Consider the following 27,826-nt stretch of genomic DNA (forward strand, 5'->3'; position numbering starts at 1 on the left):
ATATCTTTTTTTCTCAAAAAGGGTTAATTAAGTGGTAAGGAGTTGTCTTGACCCATGGTTGCCCTACTTTAGTCCAATTTAAGTCAGTTCTAACTGGGTCAGCCGGGTCTTTACTGGTTCATGATAAATTTGGTTTGAAGGGCCTGACTGGACTGAACTGGTGACTGATTCCAGCCAAACCAGGTAGGACCAACTGGTCCAGTCCAAGTCATGCTAGAAACCTTAATAAACACAGGTCTCACAAACCAAAAAAAAACCAAGCATACAAGCAAGAATTACCACCCAAAAGTAAGTCCCAAAGTAAGACAAGCACCACTAAAAACCACCCTATTGTCTACTAAAGAAGCAAAACCTATAATCACATTAAGACTCAACCAAATGGCTACTGACCCACTTTTACCCATATGAACCCTCAACCATGAGACACTCTCACAAACCTATAGAAGGGCTGTCATCAACAAATTGTAAATGTGAAACAACATCATCTCTGACCATGGAAGCCTTTACCAACAAGCACTATATCCGTCTCAAAGTATATATGCCAAAACAACAACAACAACAAGAAGCCTTAAGTCCCACTAGGTGGAGTCAGCTATATGGATCCTTCTCAACCAATTCACACAATCAAAGACATTTTCCTCAGCTAGCTTAGGAGCCATTAAATCCTCCCTCGCTATCTCATCTCAATTTATTTTTGGTTTACTACTGCCCCTTCTACTAACAATAACAGTAACTCACTCTACACGGGTGCACTGCTTGGCCCATATTTTAGATGCCCAAACCATCTATAATTCGTCCCTCTTTTATGTTCTACTGGTACTATCCATAACTTATTGCGAATATGTCTGTTCCTCAATTTATCCTTTAACGTCTGATCACACATCCACCTTAGGATCCACATTTCGGAAACATTTACTTTTTGGATATATTGTTTCTTAGTTGCCAACATTCTGATCCATAAAGCATAACTTTTCTTTTAGTTGTTTATAGAGCTTTCCTTTTAGTTTTAAAGGTATTCCATGATCACACACCATACCTAAAGCACTCCTCCATTTTACCCAACTTGCTTTAACTCTATGAATTACATTCTCTTCAATCTCTCCTTTTATTTTAGATCCAAGGTATCGAAATCTACTAATGCTACTAATTTCTTGATTTATCAAGTTTAATCTTTTCTCCAGTATTCCCCCTTGTGTGGCTGAAGTTACATTTCACATATTCTATTTTATTTCTACTCATCCTAAAACCAACAGACTCTAAATTTGTTCTCCATAGTTCTAAAGTATATTCTAATCCGCTCCTAATTTCATCAATTAGAACAATATCATCTGCAAACAATATACAGCATAGGATCTCATTTTGAATATTCCTAGTGAGTTCACCGATTACTAAAGTGAAAAGACAAAGAATCAAAATAGAACCTTAATGTACTCTATTGTGATTGGAAATTCTCTAGACTCTATTTCAATCCTAATGCTAGTTGTTACTATATCATACATATCCTTAATGACCTCAGTATATCTATTGCAAACTCCCTTCTTTTCCAAAACCCACCAAAGGACTTCCCTAGGTACTCTATCATAGGCTTTCTCTAGGTCAATAAAAACAATATGCAAGTCCTTCTTCTTTTCCCTAAACTTTTTCATTAACCTTCTTACAAGATGAATAGATTTTGTTATCGACCTCCCAGGCATAAAACCATGTTTATTCTTTGAGTCCCTCGTGTCAAATCTTATTCTTTGTTCAATTACCCTTTCCCACAATTTCATCATATGACTCATAAGTTTACTATAGTTATACAATTTTGAGTCTCACTTTCTTTTTTTATAAAGGCATTTAACATACTTTTCCTCCAATCTTCCAGCATTTTCTTGGTTTTTATACATGTGTTGAATAGATTTGTTAACATATACTTCCAATATCCCCTAAGCCAATCCAAACTTCAATTGGGATGTTATCCAATCCTATAGATTTCCAACCTCTCATCTTTTTTAAAGCCATCTTTACTACACTGACTCAAATTTTGTGGATAAATCTTATATTTTTAATCTTTTTCTTATTTGTCAATTCTAAGTTCAAACTTTCAATTTGGTATTTTCATTTAAAAGCTCACCAAAATATCTTCACCACTTCTCTTTTATGTCTTCTTCTTTAACCAAGACATTATCATTTTCATCCTTTATACATTTTACATTACCTACACCTTTGCACTTTCTTTCTATAGCTCTAGCAAGTTTATATGTCTCCTTCCTCTATGTCTAGCCTAGTATATAAATTATCATAAGCTCTACGATTAGTATCACTAATGGGCTTTTTTGCATCTTCTCTTCCCTCTTTATACTTTTCAAGGTTTCTCTTTTGCCATGTTTTGTACCAAATTCTTTTTGTTTTTACAGCTTTTTGGACATCTTAATCCCACCACCAACTTTCTTTATTGTGCCCAAGAATCTTCCTATATATTCACCTTGAAAAGTATATATGCCATGAGAGGAAAAAAGAGGAGGAGAGGATGGATCTCTTTGAGGCACCCCACAAGATGCTAAAACCAAGCTTTATATTTCCCTATTAATAATCATTGAGGAAGTAGAAGTACATAAAAATCTCTAATCCACTTCTCCAGCAAGAATCAAAACACCTCTGAACCAAAAACACCATCCAGAATACTCCAACTTGCCTGATAATAGGCTTTCTCAAAATCCAATAGAGAAATAAGCCCTTTCCTATTTCTTCTCCTAGCATCCTCAAGAACCTTATTATCCACCAATATAACATCTAGAACCAGAAATAGTTTCTCCCTAGAGCTCACCCAAGCTATAAGCAAGAAAAAAATGGCAGCTTGATGCACAAAGCTCGGAATCCAGGGAAGGGTCAGACCATGATGGGTCTAAAGCACGCAGCCTTACCTTGCATTCTAAAATCCTAGACACACTAATAGTCAAGCTAATAAGCCTAAATCCTTCCCCTTAGTAGAATGATCCTTCTTAGGCTAAGCTCAGGTTTTGTAGGACTCCTCAACTAAATAGTGTTAGATTGGATTGGCCTGGCAATGATAATTATCCTATGCCACATTTGGTTTGCCATCTATATAAGGGGGTGTCTAGTTTGCAGCATCTTTCAAGATTCCCCATAAATGTAATGCCAATGGCATTTCATTACTGCATTTGTTTAAACATGGGAATTTGGTGTAGCAAGAGTGTTCAAATTCTTGGAAATGAAAGGGTTCCCACAAAACATGAGCATCCTACTCCCACCCTCCCCCATGGCTAAGTTTCTTGGGAATCCCATTCCTATGGGAACCCTATTTTTTGGACCAAATTGCCTTCATTATTTTGGCAAATTGGATAAAAATGCCCCCATGATATAGTATTATCACACTATATTATTATATTTAAAATAATAAATGAAAGTAATATTATTAGAAAGCATTATATTATTATATTTAAAATAATAAAATAATAATAAAATGAAAGTAGCATTATCATTGTGTTGTAATATCAATAAAAAAAAATATTATACCCCCAAGGTGTGGTTCAAGTGGTAGTGCGGGCTGTGGGAGTGCCTCTCACGAGGTCAGGTGTTCAAACCCTGCCGGACTCGTTTCCGCTCTTGAACTCCTGAATTTACCCTCCCTTTAGAATTGTGGGGTCAACTTCAAGGGGCGCAGGATTAGTCACGTGGACCGTAAAACGGACGCGTGGATACCCGGTGCGTAATCTAAAAAAATAAATAAATAAATAAATAAATATTATTGAGTTGCAATAATTTAATGTAATTGTTAATATTTAGACACTATTAAAAATGAAAATTTGATTAACAAAATCAAAACAGTAACACCTTCATCAAATAAGGAATTATAAGTCATAACAAAACAGTCTTATGTAGTAATATGACAAACTCAACCTTTTTTCCTTGAGAAACCGTGATCCTTGAGGAATAAAAATTAACTTAAAAATAGACATCAAAATAGGACAAGAATAAAAATATAAACACAATCTACCGGGTAAGATGGGTCTTGCACTGCCATTGTAACACTTGACCCAAAAACAACCTACCACAAAGGAGAAAACAAAAGAACACCAATTAATTTTAATTAGACAAACCAATGCCATTAACCAAACTACTTCTCAATTTTACACCAAATAAGTACACATCAGTACTAAAATATAAAAACTGAAAAAAGGAAAGGCACAAAACCAAAATACCTGAAGGCGGGATATATCACATTTTGCGCCATCTGAGACAAAGATATCATCTTCCTCTATACCAAGATCACTGTAAAAGGTTGATGCAATTGCATATCTCAACGGCTGCGTAAATCAACAATAATGATCAGTTGTTATTACCATAAACATTCTCATTGAGACACAGAAGCATAAAACTGCACAGAATTTTGCATTCTTATATAAAAAAAATAAGAATTTTTTATTGGTTCAAAAAATACACCAAAAAAATGTGTGAATTCTGAGTCCCATTAGCATAAGGTGATCCACAATAAATATGGAATATTTCAAAATGGATGGGCTACTGAAACAGGTGTCAACTGCACTCATGTGAGTCCTTGGAAGTTTGTATTTTAGGTTTATCATCTTTTATTACCTTGGGTGAAGTATCATATTGGCTATGGGGTGAAAGTTCATTTGAGGGAGGATCAATGGGTTAAGGATATTTTTTTTGTTCATTATCCTCGCCTATAACTCCACCTATGATGCACTTAATGTCCTAATTTTTTCACACACAGCCGGTCCCAAGCCAGCGTAAAATTTGTCAAATCACTATGATATGAATCCTTATTGCATAAATTGGCGGAAAAGGATTCACATAGCCGACCCCACTTAGTGGACTAAGGCTTGGTTTTGTTGTTGTTGTTATTATCCTCGCCTATAGGCTTTATCATCCATACAGTTGTCATAATGGTCCCATTTCTCGCCTCTATTTCAGATCAGACAGTTATGTCACGGAACTCTTACTTCAACAGAAGTTCAAATGAGAGTGATGAGCTATTTTCAGTTGTTGAGTGGATTCATGAGAAAAGGGTTGAACTTTGCAGCTTGAGAGAACTATTCTTGTAAACCTTCGTTGATCATCTCACCCATGGTCCTAATGGTGATCATCTTTTGCGTTCACATAAGCCAATTGGAAAGCTAAGACCCCATCCACAATCAAGGCCCTTACCTGACCTCAGCAGCCTGTAGTAGGAGTAATATCAGTGATTGTAACCCAAAAAAAAAGTTGCATAAAGATTTACATCCACATGTTTCTGTTCTTCGTCTCCAAAGTGCCAAGACTAAAGCTCATATTTGTATGCATTGATCTCTCTCATGGTGCAATTGAAACGAGGTTTGTCAGTGTTCAGAGTCTTTAGGGACAATTGAGTTTGCCCCTCATCTTTGAATGGCTTATTTATTCAAACATGTAAAGCTTTTGGTAATGGAAAGATAGTATGACTCTTAAGAGGTGTGCTGATTTTGCAAGGTTCAATTTGGTCCATGATTTTTAAACCCGGGCCAGCCAGTTTGACCCATTTCAACCGGAACCAGTCATTAAGTCAGTCCAATCAGCACTCCAAAACCCAAAAAAAAGTGACCAGTGTTGACCTAGCCAACTTGGTCCAGACCAGCATGAACCGGTCTGAAGTGGGTCAAAGGCCAATCATCCTGGCTGCTCACTTAAAAAGAGAAAAATTGATGCGAAGGGGCATCCAATGAGCTTGAACCCCTGACCCAGTTATCAGGAGGCGCCCCTTCCTTACCACTAGACTAGATTCTTTTTTTCTTTTAATGGATTAAATGATATATATATATATATATATATATATATATGCACCTAGAAATACACATCATCATATAAAAATAAAATTCTAATAATATAATAATTAGTTTTAATAATATTTTCAAAAAATAAGAAACCAAATAAAACTTTTATTTAGATAGTTGCTAGTAATTATTTTGGTTTTAATTAGCTAATAAGTTACTTTAATTAATATTTTATAAAACATTTATATGAGATTGGTGTGATATTATTTTTCTAATTTCAAATATATAGATTATAAATAGAGTATAAAAAGAGAAAATGAGGAATCCTCCAGAAACAAAGGGAAAATCAATGACATAGAGAACCAAAAATGAAAATTTAAAAATTAATAAAGTGCAGCTCACTAATCCTTTTGCAAGTCAGAGTCAAAGAAATTCCTTTTAAAATCCATTTTTTGTAGTCTAAAATGATTAAAGTAACACCACCTTACTGACATGTGATCAACATAAGAGAAGTGCCCTGAAAATTCTAGTGTTGTGCTCCTCTAAAATACACCAAATCAATGCAAACAAAGCACTTCTCAACAATGCCTTCCTCTCCTTCCTTGTACCAAAACCCGTAAAAGAAAGAAAATCCATGCTCTCCAAAGAAGAGCAAACACATAGCTCCCCAAAAACACTAAAGGCCCAGTTTAGTTGCGGAAAACATTTTCTATTTTCCATTTTTCAGTTTTCCAAAGAAATATTAAAAAATTGAACTTATTTTTTAGTTTTCTAAGATTTTCATTTAAAAGGTAGAAAACAAACATTTGTTTAGTTGAGCAAATTACAGTTTGTTTAGTTTAGCAAATTAATTTTTATTTCTAGAGTTCAAAATAATTTTTCAAAAAAACTTGTTTTCCAATTTTCCAAAAATTATATAAAGTAGCATTTGGGATCATGGATGCACAATCCACACAAGTGAAAGTCCAAGATCCGAATTCCATGCTCCCATAGCTAAAATAAGAAGTTAGAAATCTAGAAAATAATAAGATGTTTTCCAACTTCTCTATGCAAATTCAGAAAATTAGAAAACAAGGTGGCATTTTTGTAATTATTTGAAAAATTAGAAATGAAAGTACAATTATTTCCACAAGACAATAGTACCAAAATTTCTTATTGTTGTTCATTTATTTTATACAAATGTTGTAAAACTGAAACACTAAGTAACTTTTTTGTAGTTCTTTGAAAATATAAAATGGAAATGAAAACTATTTTCCACAACTAAACGGACCCTAAAAACTATTCCCATCCAAAGTTCCAAACCCCTCCCACACATAGCAGCAAGCAATGCAAAAACAGATAAGAATCGGTCTCACCACTCTTATAGCAAAGCAACACACATCTGGAGATATAGCTTTACAAAATAGATCCTTTGTACGATTCTTTTAGGGAGTGTGTTGATTCAGTGGCTAGGCTAGGCAAAGGACTCTAAGTCCATGCTTGGTGCAATGCACCAGTGGGATTGACTTGCCAATAAGGGAGGCTTCAGCCCTTTTATGTAGGGGAGGGCTAGCCAGTCCCCCCCACCTCCACTGGCCAGCCCTGGCTAAGAAAAAAAAAAAGGATGGATGCTTACACTCATTCACATTGGTTCATCCGGCTACATCCCAGGCCTTTTGCTCTTCTAACATAAAAGGTAGACGGCCATTTGTCAAGGCCCAGGCTTGCTCATCTTCCCTGGCAACACTCCCTCAATTGGCCACCAAATCGTTCACTCCCAACCTCCTCCATTGCAGCTAAAATTTTCCACATTCACTACATCACAACGGCCACCATCCTTATCACAGGAATGGAACACGACCACACAGCTCCCTGTTCTGAAATCATCTCTCCACTAAATACATTCACCACCCATCACCACTGCAGCCCCACTTCAGCATAGTGCCACACCCATTCCCACTTTGCTACAAGAACAAAAGGAGGAAATAGGAAAGGAGGAGCTAACAGTAGCAGCACCATCTCCACTGTTAACACTTCCCCCTCCCCCTGCTCCAGATGCCTAGCCAGAGAAGACGAGAAGGCCATCCTTGGTTACATCATACATTACTTTTGTTTCTGTTTGGTCCCTGAGAAATGGTACTTTGTTTCACTTGCGTGATTTTTCTCAGCAATCAGACACAGTCAAGTGAAATAAATGCTCGAATGATATTCCCAGAAGTTGTTTTTAGTTTTTTTTTTTATTTGGTCCCTTTGATTTGATTAAGAATTTTGCACCCATTAATCTGTAAGGAAACACTTTTTAAAACATATATATAAACAATCTGAGAGTGAATTTTATGAGGATTTTTGGATGGAGTTTGTATAGATTTAGATGAAATTAGAACGGATAAAAGGGAAGATTGGCCTGCAGTCTAGAATATTGCTTTTTATTGAAGGCATTTTGGTCTTTCGAGCAGTTATCCTGTGTTTTACAGATGGCAAACCAAACATGGGACAGGATAACTTCTATAGTTAGTCCATTCAAATCAAATCCAATCCTACAAACCTTAGCCACCAAACCAAACGCACCCTTGACAGCTATGGTCCACATAAAGCATTGATTTTGGAGGGAGCCTTAGATTTCAAAATAAAGGAATTTAACTAGGAAAAAAGTAATATTAAGAAAATACACCAATTAAGTAAAGAACAAATGACAAGAAAAGTTTCATGAAAAATCCAAAATCCAAGATCTATGATCCCTCCTTACCATTTAAAGGCAATTCCCCTTGCCAAAGGAAAAAAGCAATAATGGGAGAATCACGGAGACTAGATAGGAAATAAAAAACAAAAGGAATATTTTGAAGGAAAGGAGCTTTTCCAACCCAACAGTCTTCCCAGAATTGAACCCTCTTTCCAGAACCAACTTTATACCTCACCCAAGGGAATAACTTGCATGAGGCCTGGAAAATAAATTTCTAGGGACTAGAATGACTAACAGCTCTAACATCCCACCCATTCTATTGAAGCACATACTAATATCTAAATAGTTGCACCTCAAACATTCCCACCTAATATAATATCTAAAGATTCTAAACAATATTTATCATGTTGTTTACCAAATTGTATGGTGTATCCTAAGAAACAAAAATAGTTTTAAATAAAATTCGAAAAGTGAATATGCAGTAAAAGTCCACAGTTATTTGCCTATTGTGATTTTTTGTCCGGGAGGAAAAAAAAAAAAAAAGAAGGATGTAGCTAATAAAATGAGTTTCATGAGTGTCTGCCTCAAGTTACTAGTATAGAACTTTGAGTATGCAACTTCCAAGTTCACATGCCTACACGGTATGCATGATTATGTTGATGATTCCATCTATAGCATCATGAAAAATGCAATTATTGAGCACCATAGAACATCATAGACAAGTGAAAATATTTTTTTTAATAAGAATGGAAAAAAAACATGAATTGCATTGCACGTGACATGATATATTCTGTATCAGAATCCAGAAATTTGTAAGCAAACAAAAGAGGGGGGGAAGGGAGGGGGAGAGAGAGAGTTTTGATGCATTATGCATTCGATTAATATGACCATAGAAGGCCACATACCATTTATATGATAATTTTTTGCTAGAGTAAATAAGGACATAGAGTAGTCAATGGACTATGAATCTTTGAACTAGCAACTAGCTAGATAAAAAGGATTTTAAGTAAAAATAACTCATAACACCATATACCTTTTCACCTTGTTCAGGTCCATAACCACTGTAACCCTCTAGTGTTGACAATTCATGTGCCCTCTGCCAACATAAAAAAGATTTACTTATGTGGTGAGAAAAAGATTGTTCAAGACATAAATTTTGTTAGATAGCTTGTTTTTAAAATTAAATTAAAACAAACATGTCCATTTAAAACATGCCCATAGCACAATTCAAAAGCATAGTCTCAGAAGTCAGGAATACTAAGCCAGGCATTGAATAAATTGCAATAGAGAATCAGAATTTCTATGATTTGCAAGTACCAGATCAAATTATACACTAATTAAAAATTTGCAAGACATTAACCCACAAAGGTGAGGGGCCAAGAATATATTTTGTTATCTACTACACCCACTCACACCCCTCACGCACAAGAACCAGTCTTTTTTATTCTCTAAAACTACATAAAGAATGAGGGCCTCCATAATTCAAACTCTGAACCATTCAATTAAAGAAGCCCTGATACCATATTGAATATTGTCAGTTGATTAAAATGTTAGAAGAGAATAGGCTATGTTAGTAATTAAGTGGTTTGAAGTGGGTATTTTTGTCTTCCATGTTTTTTATCATTAACAAATAAGTGAGGGCGACGTCGAGCTGTAACTAAGGCTAGAAAACTACAGCCAGTTTTTCTCTCCTCTTTCTCTTATTCTCTTTTTCTCTTCTTCTCTTATTCTCTTCTCCATCTCTAACTTTACAACATGGTATCAAAGCACTGATGATCTCCTCTAAATCTGATTTTATCTTAGTTGAATTTGGACACTCAGTTTTTCTTTCTGGATACTCTGTTTTTCTTTTTTCTTATATTTCCCTAACCGGTTCTTGATGCAATGCTGCTGCAGTGAAGCATCAGTTAGTATTTTCTGAAAAAAGTCCATTCTTTGCTTTTTTGGTTGCAATAATAGCTATTAAGTATTGTTATCTAGGAGTAATTATTATGGTGCAGTCAAAGTGCGTCATTTCCACCAAGCTCATTTATGAGTAAAGTTCCAAACTTCATCCATAAGGCTGCTCGAGCCTAGAGAAATCAAACCAGTTGTAATCAAGAATAGTCATTTTCCTAGGCAAATTATACAAGGCTGTCATGTACTCAAATATACATTAGTCAAGATGATGAAAAGGAATATGGATTTTCCCTTCAATTTTCTTACCAATTCTGATCTGTTCAGAATTTCCTGAGAAAGTTTGGATTGAGGATGCACCCAGTGGCAGCTTACAAAGGCCTCCACCACTGCGAGAACATGGAAGTGTCGATTGAGGTTTCAGGCAGTGGCAGCTTCCATGCCATCCACTGCCGCATTTCTGTGCAAGAGGATCTTCCTTCTTTGGTTTGTTTCTGTTTCTTGCTGTTTGCTGTTTCATCTTCTATTATTTTGTGGTGTTCACATATTCCACAATTTAGTTATTCTTCAGGTGTTTTTAAACCGAGTCCATTGGTTTGTTTCTCAGATTTGCATGCTCATATTTTGTTCAAGCTTCAATAATTAATATGTCTGCCCATCCATATTTCAAAGATAATTCATTATGGATTTCAAGGAAACCTTTAGTTATTGCTACTAAAATGAAGACCTTGATTGATAATATTAGTAATGTGGCAGTAGCAATCTCGAAATAAAAGGAAATTAGAAATAGTGGAATGATTTAGATGAAGGATGAACAGCTGCAGAGGACACTTTTAGAACAAAACGCACAGCCACCACCATATCACCTTGTTTGATCCAACAAAGGGAAGGAAGTATTGTGACAACAAGCTGTATAATCTATTTTTCGATTGGAATCTCTTATAAAGAATCCGTTTGGTGTGACATAGTATCAAACAAAACATGGCATATTTAACTTGGTCATCCCTTGCAAAGTGACCATAGTGCAATCCATGATAAGCATGACAATACCAACTCTTTCTATGTCAAAATGGTGACAAGAAGGAGTTAGTTTTGAAGCCTATGAAGGATGTTGATGTGACAAAACAATAAAAAGGATGAAATGCAAGCCAGCAGTTTTGATAAAAACAAAACAGCATGTCACTGAAAATGAGAAGAGCTTAATGAAGCTACTCAATGCTTCCTTCTTGAAAATCAAGTTACAGCAGATGAAGCTTTTGGCACATTTCCTCTCCCCCTAAAGATACAAGTTTTGTTACAACAAAAGCAAGCTGTGTCACTAATGTTGATCTAGTTCCTATGAATAGATGCCACAAAAAATAATGTTTTTGATGATCATCCACAAGAAAGTGATGAAGTAGTGGTGGCTGGCAATGGAAAGTTTTGGCCCCTACAGACTTTTACCAGAGCCCACTGTTCCATGGGTAGACCTGACTTCATGAGTATGGATTTTGTGGTGGGATTGACAAAAACAACAAGAAGTATTGATTCTGTATTTGTCGTGGTTGACTACTCCTCAAAAATGGCACATTTCATGCATGCAAAAAGACATCCGATGCTACCTGCGTATCACATCTATTTTTTCCCCAAGAGATTGTCAGATTTCATCTTCTATCTGATTCTATCTGATATTATCTGAACAAGATAATATTGGATGGAAGCAGCAATTACAAGGAATATCTTTGCTTAGTCTATTCAAAGCTTACTGAATTTTTCATAGAATCAGCAGCTGCAGAGAGTTAAACAGGAACAAGAATCAGTAATTAAATAAAACAACATTGTTTTACCAACCTACTTGACAATGTTCACTAAACTTCAAGCATGCTCAAAGCAGGTTTCAAAACCTTACAGAATTCCTGAAGCTAATAAAAATTCAGTTAATTAAATCAGCCAAAGATTTACAACTGATTTGAAGTTCTTTAAAAGATTGACCTGAAAGCCATGTCTCAAACCACTCCCACCACAAGCAGAACTATAACCAAGCCAATCAACATGAACCCAATCACATAAATATAATTAGGAAGCATGGGTGATAAGGATACCTTGAGATAAGTAGTTCAAATTTTAATTTAAATGATCAGTACCCTCACCAAGAAATGCAAATTTCAAAGGGAGAATATCAAATTCAAATTGAGGATGACAATTGGAGTAAAGGGTGCATTTGTTTCAGTACCTAAAGTTTATGGGACTGGACTGGAGTAGACTGGCTATGATAGTTACCATTTCCCATGTTCACATTGTCATCTATAGAGGACAAACTAACCATTCAAAAGACAAAAATGCCCTTAATGAAAAGAACAACATAACAAAAAAACCGAAGGGTATTCAAGTACTTTTTTATTTGGTTCAAGATTGCTTTAGCCACTGCTGGCTGGCGTGATTGGCGAGACCAGCCAATCCTGTACTCCTATCCCACACTTGTGTTGCACCAAACACAGGCTAAGGGTTCTTAGCCTAGTCTAACCAAACCACCAAAAAGAACGCACCCTAAGGTGCCGTTTGGTTTGCGAAATCAAAAATATTCCCATGGAATGACAATCATGGGAATATCATTCCAGCAAATAGGATGCCTTCCATAATATTTTTTATTCGGTTTGTGTTGTAAGATTCCGAAGAATATACGAAGGACACCCATGTCAGTGTTTGGGTATACATGGCAATCACCATTATCCTTGACCTATGCATGAACAATCATGTTTTCAGCACAAAAACCTATAAGGAATAGGCACCTAATTAAATCCAGGTCTCCAAATTTCCACCATAAATATAAAAAAATAAAAAATAAATAAATAAATAAATAAAAGCTAAGCATTTAAATAATTCAATTAACCAAAATAATTGGGGCAATATGGTGTCAATTTTTCAACCATATAATTTCATCCTTTACTGATTTCTATTTTTTTTATTATAATAATTTATTACTTTAAATATAATAATAGCATGTGATGGGGCATCAATGTCAAGCTAAAATAGAGAGGGCAATGTTGCCCCAAAAATAGGATTTTCCAATCAGGCTAGGATTCCAAAACTTACCCATGGCAGAGGAAGGGAGTGGGAGTTCCATATTTTGTGGGAATTATCCATTCTAAAGGAATGTGAGGTTACCACTTACCATCATGTCAGATTCCAGCCTCAAAACAAACACAGGAATGGGATGCAATGGACATTTGCCTCAAGTGATAACTTTGATCCCAGGTCTCCTTGCAAACTCTAGTTCAATGTTATTTGGTTCAATTAAAGTTTAACAAAAAACTAAGAATTGTTAATTGTCTCAATCTCTCAGCTAGCCATTTGGATAGCTCCTATGATTGGGTGCATCCACACAAGCTTGTACAAGAGACAGGTACATGCAAGGAGTTGCACGAAACATCCAATCTCACTAAAATTCGTTTACCTGGAAAATGATCCCATGTAACATTGCACACTTGCAAGTTATGCCAACCGGCAATTTAATCAACAAATAAATCATATGGCCATTTGTTTCCAAAAATAATTAATTAATGGCCTTAAACCATAATTTTTTTTAATTGGATCATCAAATTCTAGTTTCATCCTTTTATCAAGTGAGACATCAAATTCTAATTAAAACGTGTCCACAACTACATTCAACTTGAATCAGCTGAGGGTATGTAGGCAACCCATTGCTTAAATGCATGCAGTCATAGATATCTCACAAATTTACAAAATAAAAAATATCAAACGCATGCAGTCATAAATTTCTCACAAATTTTACAAAATCAAAAATATTATCAATTTGTCAAAATTTACAAACATAATGGACATAAAATAACAGTCTGTCAAACGGTTAAAGTTTCACTACAAGTCAAGTGGGTCCTATAAATAGACCAAAATGATAAAGTTAATCATAAATCAAAAGGATATTCCGACTTCAAATGAAATGGGCCAGCAGCCTGTGAAATCATGATTTATTACCCATATAATTTGATAAATGTTCTTTCAATAAACCAAAAGATAAATTGACAAATGGTTTTCTTATAGACCAAAAAAAACATTGACAATGGCACAACAGAGTGCAGGAATGGCACATCAAAGATGCAAACTACCATGGCTTTACAGGCAAACTTTTCCATAACCATTGATGTTTATTTAATTTTTATATTTTATGGAACCATGATTATTACTAAATCTACCATCTTTCTTTTCTTTTTTAACAAATGTGTCTCTCTATCTCTCTCCCTCTCTCTCTCTCTCTCTAACATCCAATTAAGCATTTCATGAATGATTTGAGTCACTATCTAAATCTAAAAAGAAGCATTTAACTTATAGTAATTAACATAAAGTGCAGCCACGACTGCATACTGCTTCAAGTAATGGACATTTGGATGACAATTGAGGTCATCATGATACAAGTGGATCAGAAAATAAAAAATAAAAAAAACCACTGGTTTACGCTAAAATTTCAGTGAAAGGAGATGTCTAATTTTTATAAATTATTTCTAATTTTCTGTAAAACAAATTAATAAATAAATGAGACATTCAAAAACAACCTCCCAATCTATGTCAAATTTATCAAAATGAATGTCAAAAAAAAAAATGTGACATTAAAAATTTATTGAAAAAATCCATCTATATGAATAATTAAAATTTTTTTTGGCCAAAAAATAATAAATAGTAAATTCTATAATAGTTAGGATTACATAAAAGAAATAAATAAATAGTTGCAAAAAAAAAAGTAGTTAAATTGAAAGGAAGAAATACCTTTGCCATGGCAGAAGTTATGTTCTCTGGAATTGGCTCCGTAGTGTCACCAATTCCAAGGCTTATTACTTGTGCATCAGGGTACTTCAGCATGTGTGCAGCCCTTCTTCTAGCAACCTGCTCTCCCAAAAGATAAAAAATGAACAGAAGAAAGAACAAAATAAATTCAAAAAATTGTAGATTTCTCATCTAATATATGATTAGAGAAGAACAAGAAAAACATAAAAAATTATATTTTATAGCAAAAAAATGTAAAAATTTATAAACACCAATATAATGATAGACGGTATAGAAGATTTAGAATAAATAAATAATGTGGACAAAGTAGAAAGCAGTAGCTTAACTGTTTGTCTACATACATGTACAACCCAACCAATCACATAAAAATTGCTGCACAAAATTGTCTTCACTCAGTCATGTTTAGAACGGCCATGATACAATCAAATAGTGCAAAAACATCCATATAGAAACACACAGACTGATAATTTCCATGAGAGTATTCAAAACACCAAAGGTGAATTTCATTTCCATTTCAAATTTTTGGTATGCTACCATAGTCAACCTTGATTCTTTACTTTCCCATTAACTCATATAATTATTTTTCAATTATGAGCCCATTGTGCAACAAAAAAGTGGTAATTTTCAAAGGGTCAATAAGACTGTAAAATCGAATCTGCAGGAAAAATATCCAAACACATAAAGTGACTCCATGGCAACAGGCATATCTAATTACATAAAGCAAACTTGATGGCTCAACATGTAATATTTTTAAATGATTTAAGACAAGATGAGCTTTCTCCAAATTAGAGAACTAGGTCAAGAAAAAACATATTTCAAATTTTCAATATCTCATATGGAAATCTCTGAATTAGAGAAGTAGGTCAAGGCAAAATATATTTCAATATCTCATTTGGAAAGATCAGGGAAGAGAGATGCAACCTATAAAAATTTCTATAGTGCATCAAAAAGACAACTAGTCAGCTACAACTATCATATATACATGATTAAGATCAAGTAATAAGCTAAATTACTATAGCATGAATTGCAAGTTAAGCACACAGTGTTCATCAGTAAAAACAGTGCAGCATCATAGCGAAAAATTTAAATGCCATTACAGACCTCTGGAAACAGATAACCAGCTTGAAGTTTTGCCATATTTGCATTGCGCGAGACATTTGTCCTATAAACTTCACAACATGACAAAGAGCTCAAGATAGTCAAACAATTGTGAATTTAAGTTTAAACAGTCAAACAATTGTGAATTTAAGTTTAAACACGGAGATATTTTTCTCCAAACAATTTCCAAACATCAAAATATTTCCAAGATTTTTATCCTTTTTATTTGTACACGGAACTTGTGTTTTATTCCCAAGTATATGATTGTGGCACCACTAAGGAAGATCGTGGATACATTTCTATCCAATAAAAGAGTCCTTTGATAAGATAGTTCATCAATTTGCCAATAGTCAGCCCATGTTCATGCAGGCAAGTAACTTAAAACCTTTAAACATGCATCCAATGAGGGACGGATTAAGGAATCGTCCAGTGGGAGTTCAAAAGGTACGTATTTTTCTTTGAGGATCAAGTATAAATTTTGTTCTAAAGAATGTTTAATAAATAAGTGTAAACTATAATAGGAAAATGTACTGTTTCTGCCAACACTTAAGGTCACTTGCCCCTCGAATCCATCCCTGCATCTAATAAAATATGTTCATTGGCTAACACAACTGTACATGTAGGATGTTCCACATGGTTGTGTATCCCATCACACAACTGCTGCAGCCGCATAATGGTATTGCACACAGGATAAGAACATTTTATCTTCAATTGCTGGCGCTAAGGTGTGTTTAGATGCACAATGAAAATTGATTTCTTCCAAGGACACAAACTGTTTTTTATAGTTTTCATGCAAAACTATCATCAAAAATGTTGCAATAAAGATAATGGAGTCATCATAAAAAATTATACAAACATTAAAACTGCGGCATTTTATGTAATCTTGACACTAGTCACATTCCATACAGTGGTCATGGCTCCCATTTTCATCAATGGACAGTGGCCATATTACAAATAATTGCGACTTCAAATGCTAAGAATTGGGGCCAATGAATTTCATAGATAACACAGAAATAAATAACACATAATTCACAAAAAAAAAATTGCAGAACTCCCTAACAATATAACTTTTACAGCTATACAAGTTCCTGAGTAGAATAATTGCCTTCTAATAAAAATAGATTCAAACAATTCCATTCACCCAAAAAAAAAAAAAAAAACATGAAGTAAATATCTGCATCGTGATACAAATAAAATTGAACAATAAAATGGAAAACAAAATTCAACCAGGCTTCTCTGTTTGTGGCGTTGCAACACATCTGCAAATCCCATTGCTTTTCCCCAGAAGCGACACATTCTGAGTCCTGCATCGCAAAACCACATCTCAATCGAATGGGAGACTCAATTACACAGTAAGGAAATCATTGCTGAGAAGATCGAAGTAAAAAGAAAATTTGCACCCAATACACAATATTGAACCAATGCATGAGAAATGAAAACCTTACAATGTAAGCTATGAGAAAATGAGAACTTTACAACGTAAACTGAATGCCCAACTGTTGCATTATAACCACGCAACCAGGGCGAAGACCTTTGTTTTCTCGGACGAGAGACATGAGATTCATGAAAACAGTCATTTCTTTTTTCATGTGTTTTCCTACAACTTCTCAGCAACCAAACGGAGAATGCTAAATGAAGAAGGGAGTCTGGAATACCTGGGATTGTGATTAAAGCTGGTCTCGCCTAAGAAAGCAGAGGAAGAAGAAGAGATTGAAGCCGGAAAATGACGCATCAGCGACATCTTTGATTTGATGATTTCAACAGAACTGAAAGAGCTCGAGACCAAAAAAGTAAAAAGAGAGGAACTGAAGAATACTGTAGTTGGTTCAGCGTGTATATGAAAGCCGCCGTTCTGGGCAGGGTTGTCCAAAACCCTAGCTCTACTTTACAGCTTTAGGATTTGGAATCCATGAATAGACAATTCCAATTCTTGAAATATGCAAGTTTGAATTTGAATTATTAAATTTAAATTCATACTATGTACACTTTGGAATCCTCTAAATTACTTTATGGAAAAATATATATATTAAAAAAATTTATAAGATAATTGTAAATTAATTTATGGATAAAAGTATTTTTATTTTTTTAAAAAAAATAATAAGACAAATATTTCTTTAAAAAAAATCTTTTTTGTTATAGAAGATGCAAGAAAACAAATAAAGATAAAACAAAATTTTATGTGATTCGGCTATGCATACTTCACGGGCAAATAGGATCAAAAATTTCATTATCTCATGAGGAATTACATGATGTTTTAGAACCAGCCTTTTACAAAATATCTCTCGTCTCTCTATCTCTCATCTTCTCGCATCCTTTATATATGTCTACTTAGTTCGAGCATGCAATGTGTGTGTCAAAATGAGAGGGAGAGAATGTCCTTTTATAAAAGCAATGAGGATAGCAAAGAATTTATGATAGTAGAAAACGAGTAGGTGACAGCCATTATTCTTTTATGATTTTCATAACATTTATATTATATATAGAAATATGGATAATATAAATTATTTTATTGACAAAAATATTGTTGACTTTTTAAGTCTAATCCCTATTTTGATGCTGACAAAGTACTTAGAATATATGTGTGTACTTAGTGCATGAGCGGGTTACATTCCAGCACACACATAAAGAGAATGAAAATAGAAGTTTGAAAGACGTAAACACTATACACTCAGGCGCATTCCATGATGTCAAATGAGCAAAGAATAAGATATTTTTTTATTTTATTTATATTGCATTTAAGTTTTTATTTGATCTGTAACAATGCATGCATCTGCATGACATGACTTAATGCTTGGATCAACCATAAGACTAACCGTTGGGAATCAAAGGTTCTAGACAGACCCTAGGGACCAACACTTTTCATAAAAAAAATATTTTTAATAACTAATTAGTTAAGATAAAAAATTATGGCTAAAATGAATTTGACAAAGTCGACCGATGTTGAATTTTTGGGTTAATTAATAGCCCCAGTCGATCGACCCATTGAGGTTTAAATCACCTCGGTAAACCGACCACACTGTAGGCCAGAAGTCAAAATGTTGATCATGTCTCGAGCGACCGACCTAAAATTAACATACCTTCCACAGTTGATTGAACCATGAAACTTGGCATTTTTACCTTCCCCGGTTGACCGACCTTATAAATCAAAAGGGTTCCGACCGACCGACCGACCCTTATGAATTGGTAGACTTAACTCTAGGACGGGCGACCGAAATCACGAAAGAAAAAGAAAATCGCCCAAGGTCAACCAACTGGCCCTTTGCTCGGCCAACCGAACCCCTTCAGACTTTTATGAGTGTTTAACCGACCGACATCTTGGACCAATCGACTGAACCCCTTAGGTTTCAGCAATTACCAACAATAAAGACGGTTAATTTTTTAATTAACTAAATTAAAAAATATTGAGCGTGTCCCAAAACGGTCATATTTTCTGAAAAACTATAAATTCTTCTTCATTACTCCAAATTAACAACTTTGATTAACTTCTAAATCCTCTCAAAATATTTTGTTAATCAAAGTTTCTCTAACAACATTTTTATTGAAAAATCTTTTCTTTAGGACAAATTTTTTTTACTCTCTCCTAATGTCTTTCACTTATTACTTTGGCAAAATCATTTTTGAAAGATAATTTTTTGTGTGGGCATTTATTATAGATCATCAACTCTTACATAAGCTTTGGTTTTCATAAAATTATTTTTGAGAGTTGGATTAAAGTTTCTCCCAATTATTTTCTTCATAAATATTATTAGGAGAAATTTTCTATTGCACAAATATTTGTGAGCTTAATCTCTGATTCTCCAAATAATTTTTATTTGCAAAAATCTCTATTGGAGAACATAGTTATCATATATATAGTCACACATACTTTATTTGTACAAAAACTAATTGAATGCAAAACCCTAGGTTCTCTAGTTATTATTTGAAAAATATTTTTAGGAGAATACTTTTGTTAGGATCAATATCTGTGAGTTTTCATTATACAAATTATTTTCAAAAGTTGAAATATTATTTTGAAAAATACCTTTACTCCCTTAGCACAATTTCATATCGTATTAGAGTACATGTTTTAAGAGTTTTAATGTTGTACATCTCTGCCTATACTTAGAAGTATTTTTATATGTACAAAAATTGTTTTAATGTATCGGTTGGGTTCAGCCCGTTAATTGAACTGGGGAGTCTCTGCCCCGTAAAGAAGACCGGTTGGGTTCAACCTGTAATTGAACTGGAGAGAGTTTTTGCCCCGTAAGGGAGACCAGTTCGGCTTAATCTAGTAATTGAGTTTGAGTTTTTCTCGCCTCGTAAGGAGAGACTGTAAGGTTGGGGTCAACCCTATAATCTGACATGGAGTTTACCTCGCCCTATAATGAAAGGTTGTAAACGACTTCTATTCCGCCCGTTTAAGTGAGTAAGGATAGTGGAATTTTTGAGAGGTATGCCCAAGGTGGAGACATAAGTTGGTTTGACCGAACCTCGATAACAAATCTTGCTTCGCTCTCTCTCTATCTCATTTATATTTCTGCACTTAAATTTTCACATGTATATGTTTTCATTTATTATTATAATTATTTGCATGCACACCTCTATTTTAAATAAAAAATGTTTAACGTGTATGTTTGCATTTATCGTTTTATTAATTTACATACACACGTGAAAATGAGATATGATTTGTGGTGAATCGGCGTAAATATTTAATTTAGTCAACATATTTTTAAAACTCAATTCACCCCCCTTTTGGATCATACAAATTTCAACAAATAATCTTATATTTTAAAAATAAGACTAAATAGTCTTTAAAAAGTAAATTTCTATAATATATGTACATATACATTAAATTCAATCAAAATTATATGAAAATTAATTTAAAATTTCTAAAAATTAAGGCTTGAACTTAAAGAAAATGTTTTTATTTAATTTAAAAATAAACAAACATTATATATACATATATATATATATTTACATCTATATTTATATTACAATAAATAAATAAAATATGAATAAAGTAAATCATTTTATAACAAAAATATCTTATTTAAAAGTAATGCAAAACATTTCTAAAAAAAAAATTAAACCAAAATTAGATAAAATTACATTTATAAAATTTATTTTAGACATAGCAAAGTTAGAACATTAGAAAAAAAAAATTATATAGCCAAAAAAAGGCTATATATATATCAAAAATAAAAAGTACAAATAGTATAAATAATTTTGAAAATAAAAATATTATCATCATTAGATGTAAAACAAGTATTGCAAAAAAAAAAGTAAAAATTCAATAACAATAGATAAATCTGTACTCAAAAAAATTATTTTGAATAGGTTAAGATTTGTAAGAGTTATGGTGTGATCCCAAGAGGTGGGTAAATTGGGATTTAAAACATATTTTTCTAATTTAAACTTCACCGATTCTTCACATTAAATCTCATTTAAAAATTAAAATATGTATAAAAAATAAAAATGACAATAAATTGAAGTATGAAATTTAAATGAGATAGAAAGAGAGAGAGAGAGACACACACACACTAAAGATTTGTATCGAGATTCGGCCAATCCTGCCTACATTTCCATATTGGACAAACCCCCAAGGATTCCACTAACCTGCTCACTTAAACGGACGAAGTAGAAGCCGTTTACACATCTCTTTACGGGACAGAGTCTCCCTAGTTAACTTATCGGGTGGAGCCAAAACCTTTTCTCCTTACGAGGGCGAAGTCTCTCTAACTCAATTCACTAGGCTGAGTCAAGCTGGTTCCTCCTTATGGGGCGTAATCTCCTCAGTTCACCTAATCGGGCTTGAGCCAAACCAATACACCTTACAAGACGGTGTATTCCTCTTATAACGATACCACATACCGGGAATACACATGTAACAATTTTTGTACAAATAAATGCTTTTGAAAATAAGCATAGATGTACACAATGAAAGTTTTAATATGCACTATCAAATGATTAAAACATGAAGCTTAGTAGAATATATAAAATTTCCCTCAAAATGTTTTTCAATAAAATTATGAGAGTATGGAAAATGATTTTCTTTAAGCAAAATGACCTTTTAATTTAAAGAGCAAAATATATGAAAGTAAATAAGTGCTCAAACCATTATCAAGAAACTTTTCAAGCACAATATATATATATCAATGAATATATATGCTCAAAGCATTCTTGAACTAACCCCAAAAAATATTCTCCAAAAATATTTTAAAATGAAAGTGTAGGAGAATCTAGGGCTTTCCTTTTAAAACGTTTGACCTTTAAAAATAAATATTAATAAGTATTTCAAGCAATATATGCTAAAACTCAAGACTTACATGAATAATCAAAAAGAAATTTCTCTAAAGTAATTTTCAAAATAAATGAGTATGGGAGAAATTTTGATCTTTAAAGAATATTTGAAAATGAAGGCAATCAAGCATAATCAAGGCCAGCCTAACTATAAGACAACTGAAGTGTTTGCCTAGGGCCTTAAAAAATTTTGGGCCTCCCAATTTTTTTTTTAATGTAATAATGTTAATATTATTTATGATGCTCTCTTTCCGTACATTGACTTCCCAACTAATAAGTAAATGAAATTGTATTTTAAAATATAGAATAAATGCAATTTAATTTTTTTTTTCAAGTCTCAATGTGTTTGACACTACTTTATTATGTCTCTAATTCTCTATTACTCTCATCTTTTTCTCTCTGCCTCTCTCAAAGAATCTCTCCATCTCTCTTACTCTCATCTCTCAGTCTCTCTATGATTTTTGCTCCGACTTTGTGTTCATCATCTTTGGGCCTCTGATTCTCTGTAATTTTCATCAATTAAAATTTTGATTTCAGTGTTTGTACATTATTTTTTTATTATTTTCACTATGATTTTTTTTCTATTTTTTCTTAGATTTTGGAAACTTTAAGGTTAGAGCATTGTATCTGGCAAGAATCCGATATCTCTAAAGCCTCGCTCGCCGATCGATTTGCAATAATAATAATAATCAGGTTATAATATTATTTTAATCTATTATTTTTATAGATTTATTAAATTTATTTTTATTTGTTTACATAATTTGTCAATTTATAGTTAGTGTTAATTTTGAAATTTAATTATGTCAACGAGAAAATATGAATCCAGATATAAAAAACGAAGAAAGAAAAATAAAATAGAAGAATTAGTGTCATCTCAAAAGGGAGCTCTTGATAAATTTATTTTTAGTTCTAAACAAAATATAAATGAGTAAGTTAAAAATCTTCCAAGAAACGAGCAATCAATTCCAGAGATAGAATTAAAATCTAATATGATGATAGAAAATAATAATAATAATAATAATAATAATAATAATAATAATAATAATGATGATACAGATAACATTGATATACAAGAAATGCTAACTATTGATATTTCCTTTGAAAGACATTTTAAAAATATAGAAAAAGAAAAAATAAGTAATGTTGATAATATTGATGATAATATTTTTTATCTAAAATATTAAAAAAATATAGATACCAAATTACGAAATTTATTAGTTGAAAAAGGTCCTATTAGGGATAATGATTTAATTTTTTCCAAAAGATGAAAATTCAAGATATTTTTCAAATATATATTATATTCGAAAATTATCAAATGGAGAGAAATATGATAGAAAATGACTTATATATTATAAAAATTTAGATAGAGTATTTTGTTTTTGTTTTAAGTTATTTGGCTAAAAATTAAATAACCAACAACTAACTAATGAAGGGTGTAAAGATTGAAAAAATCTTAGTACTAAGCTTAAAAGTCACGAAATTACTGAAGAATATATTTTCAATACGAGTAAATGTACTAATTTAGAGTTATGATTGTTAAAAAATACAACAATTGATAAAAATATGGAAAAACAAATTAACAAAGAAAAAGAACATTGGGAAAAAAGTATTATTGAGAATTATTTCTATTGTGAAAACTTTTGTTAAAAAAAATTTGGCATTTTGTGGGAAAAATGAACGGATTTATCAAGATAATAATGGGATTTTTTTTAAGTATGATTGAAATGATAACAGAATTTGATCTAATAATGAAAGAATATATTCGACGTTTTCAACATGATAAAATTCATAATCATTATCTTGGTCATAATATGCAAAATGAATTAATAAATTTGTTAACTCTTAATATTAAAAAGAAAATTATGAAGCAAATCAATGAAACAAAATATTATTCAATCATTCTCGATTGCACTTCGGATGTAAGTCATCAAGAACAAATGTCTTTAATAATACGATATTTGAATCTTTCTATAAGTCCAATTAAAATAGAAGAATATTTTATAAAATTTCTAAAAGTAGATGATACGTTAGGAGAATGACTTTTTAATGAATTAATAAATGTCATACAAAAATTTGAACTTGGTATTGAGAATATAAGAGGGTAAGGATATGATAATGAATCTAATATGAAAGGAAAACAACAAGGTGTACAAAAAAGACTATTAAATATAAATCTTAGAGCATTTTACACTTTGTGTGGTTGTCATAGTCCTAATCTAGTACTTTGTGATATGGCTAATTGTTGTTCTAAAGTTATAACTTTTTTTGGAGTAGTACAACGAATATATACATTATTTTTTTCTTCTACGAAACGATGGAAAATTTTAACCGAATATGTACCAAATTTAATTGTAAAATCATTATCACAAACATGTTGGGAAAGTCAAATAGAGAGTGTTAAGGCAATAAGGTTTCAAGCTTCTCAAATTAGAGATGCTTTACTTCAATTAAAAAAAACTAGCGATGATCTAAAAAGAAAGAGTGAATCTTATTGTATAGCAACTTATAAAATGGAAAATTTTAAGTTCTTACTAGGAATGATTATTTGGTATGACATACTATTTGCTGTTAATTGTGTTAGTAAAAATTTACAATCAAAATATATGTGTATTGATGTCGCCATTAATCAATTAAAAGGTCTTATTATTTTTCTAAAAAATTATAGGGAGAATGGATTTATATCTTCTATGATTTCAGTAAAAGAAATTGCACTTGAAATGAATATTGAACCTATATTTCATAAAAAAAACGTGTAATTAGTAGGAAAAAATAATTTGATGAGAATGTTAATGATGATATAACACACTCAGCTGAAGAATCTTTTAGGATTAATTTTTTATTATACATAATAGATCAAGCTATTATTTCACCTGAGAGTAGATTTGAACAATTTCAAACATATGAGAATATTTTTGGTTTTTATATGATTTAAACATATTAAAATCATTAGATGAGAATAATTTGAAACAAAAATGTTTGACACTTGAAAATATTTTAAAACGTGGAGCACATTCAGATAATAATGGTTTTGATTTATTTTCATATTTGAAATTTTAAAAGAAAGTTTGGAAGAAGCGAGTACAACAATGAAACATTGAATTTTATAAAAAAGATAGATTGTTTTCCAAATGCATTTATTGCTTATAGAATTTTATTAACAATAACTATGACAGTAGCTTCTGCAGAAAGAAATTTTTCAAAACTTAAACTTATAAAAAATTATTTGCAATCAACTATGTCACGAGAAAGATTAAATGGATTGGCTATGTTATCAATAGAAAAAGAAATACTTGAAAATTTTGAATATAAAACTTTAATTAGTGATTTTGCATCTCAAAAAGTTAGAAAATTAATTTTAAATAGAAATAAAAATTAAACAAAATATTGAGGGTTGTTGATTAAATCATTCGCCTAGGGTCCCATATTGTGAAGAGCAGGCCCTGAGCATAATATATATGAAAGATAATACATGCTTGAGCCTCTTTAAAATAAAACCCCCAAAAGATTTTCTCCAAAAAATATTTTCAAGAAGGAGTAGGAGAAATAGAGAAATTGAAGCATACCGGAGAATAAAAATGGAGAGAAAATCAAAAAATATTTTTTCTAAGCTTTCTAAAGGATTTTCCAACATTTTTCAAGTGTTTTGGGCTTATATTTATATGCAAAAATCACATGTAGCCATTATATATCCAGAGTTTAGGAAAGGATTTGAGGTTTTGTTCTACAGTCTAGAAGCAGGACTTCAGTGGTAGTTTCTGTGTTTTTTCTGGGGTGAAGATTTCAGGAAAACCATAGTAAGCTATTGTCAAGTTGTGTTCCTAGAATGTGGGACTGGGGATTAGAAATGAGTTAGAGATGTTGAGATAAGTGGCGAGGATAGGTGGGTAAATTATGAGGATAGGATTACTGAATTGCAACTGCTATTTTCCAAGATGGATCTAGAAGGAAATAGTGCCCATGCGAGTGGCAGTGATGGAGTAGGACCATCAGGTGCAGCTGGAACCGACTCTGATGCTGTATTACGTAACGTGGCTCAGCAGGTTATGGCTGAGATTGCTAGGAGCTCGAGGGAGCAGAGTGGTCCATTTGCAGGTCATGAGTGCACTATAGAGAAATTTACGAAGATGAATCCTCCAGCGTTCTCAGGTGGAGTTGATCCTGTAGCCGCTGAGAATTGGATGCAAGAGATTGAAAAGATCTTGGTTGTGCTACAGTGTACTGAGGAACAGAGGGTCTTCTTTGCCACCTATAGACTGACAGGAGAGGCTGAGAGGTGGTGGATTGCGGTGAGACTATTGGAGCAGCAGAGGGTGACTTCGATAGCTATGACATGGGACCGGTTTAAAGATCTGTTCTTTGACAGATATTTTTCAGCTACTGTTAGGGAGGCTAAGGTAGAAGAGTTCCTGAGTCTGAAGTAGGGACAGCTATCCGTCCAACAGTATGCAGAACGTTTTATCGAGCTCTCTCGATTCGCCCCATACATTGTTCCTGATGAGGTGAAGAAGGCGAGGCAGTTTGAGAGAGGCTTGAGGCGGAGTATATTTAGGCAGGTGGTGGTGCTGCGGATCCAGGACTTCGCTGAGTTGGTCGATAGGGCGGCCTTGGCAGAGATTGGTGAGCGTCTTGATTCGGATGAGCAGGGATAGAGGAAGAGATCTGCAACTACGAGCTACCAGCAGGGTCACAGGCCGGGTCAGTGGAGGAGAGGTAATCATGGTAGAGGGCAGAGACAGGATACGGGAGGACGCGAGGTGCAGACAGGACAGGGTCCTCCAGTTTTTTAGACTTGTGGTAGGAGGCACTAGGGAGAGTGTTGAGCTGGTGGTGTAGTATGCTACCGCTGCGGTAGATCGGGACATATAGTGCGAGATTGCCCTATCCCGCCAAATGCAGCTTCGATGTGCTATCGCTACGGTCTATCGGGGCACATGGTACGAGACTGCCCTATTCCACCAGATGCAGTTCCAGCTCCTAGACCATACCAGGGACGTTATCAGACGCCACGTGGGGGCCAGCAGAGGAATACGGCTCCAGCTAGGGTGTTTACTCTAACGCCGGGTGAGGCTGAGGCGTCAGGTGACAGGTATGGTCATTATGCTTTCTTTTAAAGTTATTGCATTATTTGATTCAGGAGCTACACACTCGTTTGTATCCTTAGAGTGTATTAAATTATGTGAGGCTGAAACACAATCATTAGATGTTGAACTGTTGGTATCTACACCGACTAGGTCGGTAGTAAGATGTAGTGGGGTACTTCGAGATTGTCCAGTTAGTATGCAAGGGAAGACTTTATCTGCTGATCTGATAGTGTTAGACATGCACGGATTTGATGTTATATTTGGCATGGATTGACTAGCGACTA

The 27,826-nt window shown here is 33.4% G+C and overlaps 1 protein-coding gene across 1 annotated transcript in view; it reads right to left on the reverse strand.

The window, feature by feature from the left end:
- LOC131163989 (LL-diaminopimelate aminotransferase, chloroplastic) overlaps positions 1-18,178 on the reverse strand; it is a 41,010-nt gene extending 22,832 nt beyond the window's left edge. Inside the window, exons 1-7 of the mRNA XM_058120856.1 lie at positions 17,838-18,178; positions 17,410-17,486; positions 16,186-16,253; positions 15,067-15,183; positions 9,446-9,508; positions 4,203-4,307; positions 3,998-4,048 (exon numbers count right to left, since the gene is read on the reverse strand). Of these exons, the coding sequence (XP_057976839.1) occupies positions 3,998-4,048; positions 4,203-4,307; positions 9,446-9,508; positions 15,067-15,183; positions 16,186-16,253; positions 17,410-17,486; positions 17,838-17,923 (567 nt within the window). The 5' untranslated portion in view covers positions 17,924-18,178. The remainder of the gene's footprint in view (positions 1-3,997; positions 4,049-4,202; positions 4,308-9,445; positions 9,509-15,066; positions 15,184-16,185; positions 16,254-17,409; positions 17,487-17,837) is intronic.
- Between the last annotated feature and the right edge of the window lie 9,648 nt (positions 18,179-27,826).

This window comes from Malania oleifera, chromosome 9 (assembly GCF_029873635.1).
Source record: "Malania oleifera isolate guangnan ecotype guangnan chromosome 9, ASM2987363v1, whole genome shotgun sequence".
NCBI lineage: Eukaryota > Viridiplantae > Streptophyta > Magnoliopsida > Santalales > Ximeniaceae > Malania > Malania oleifera.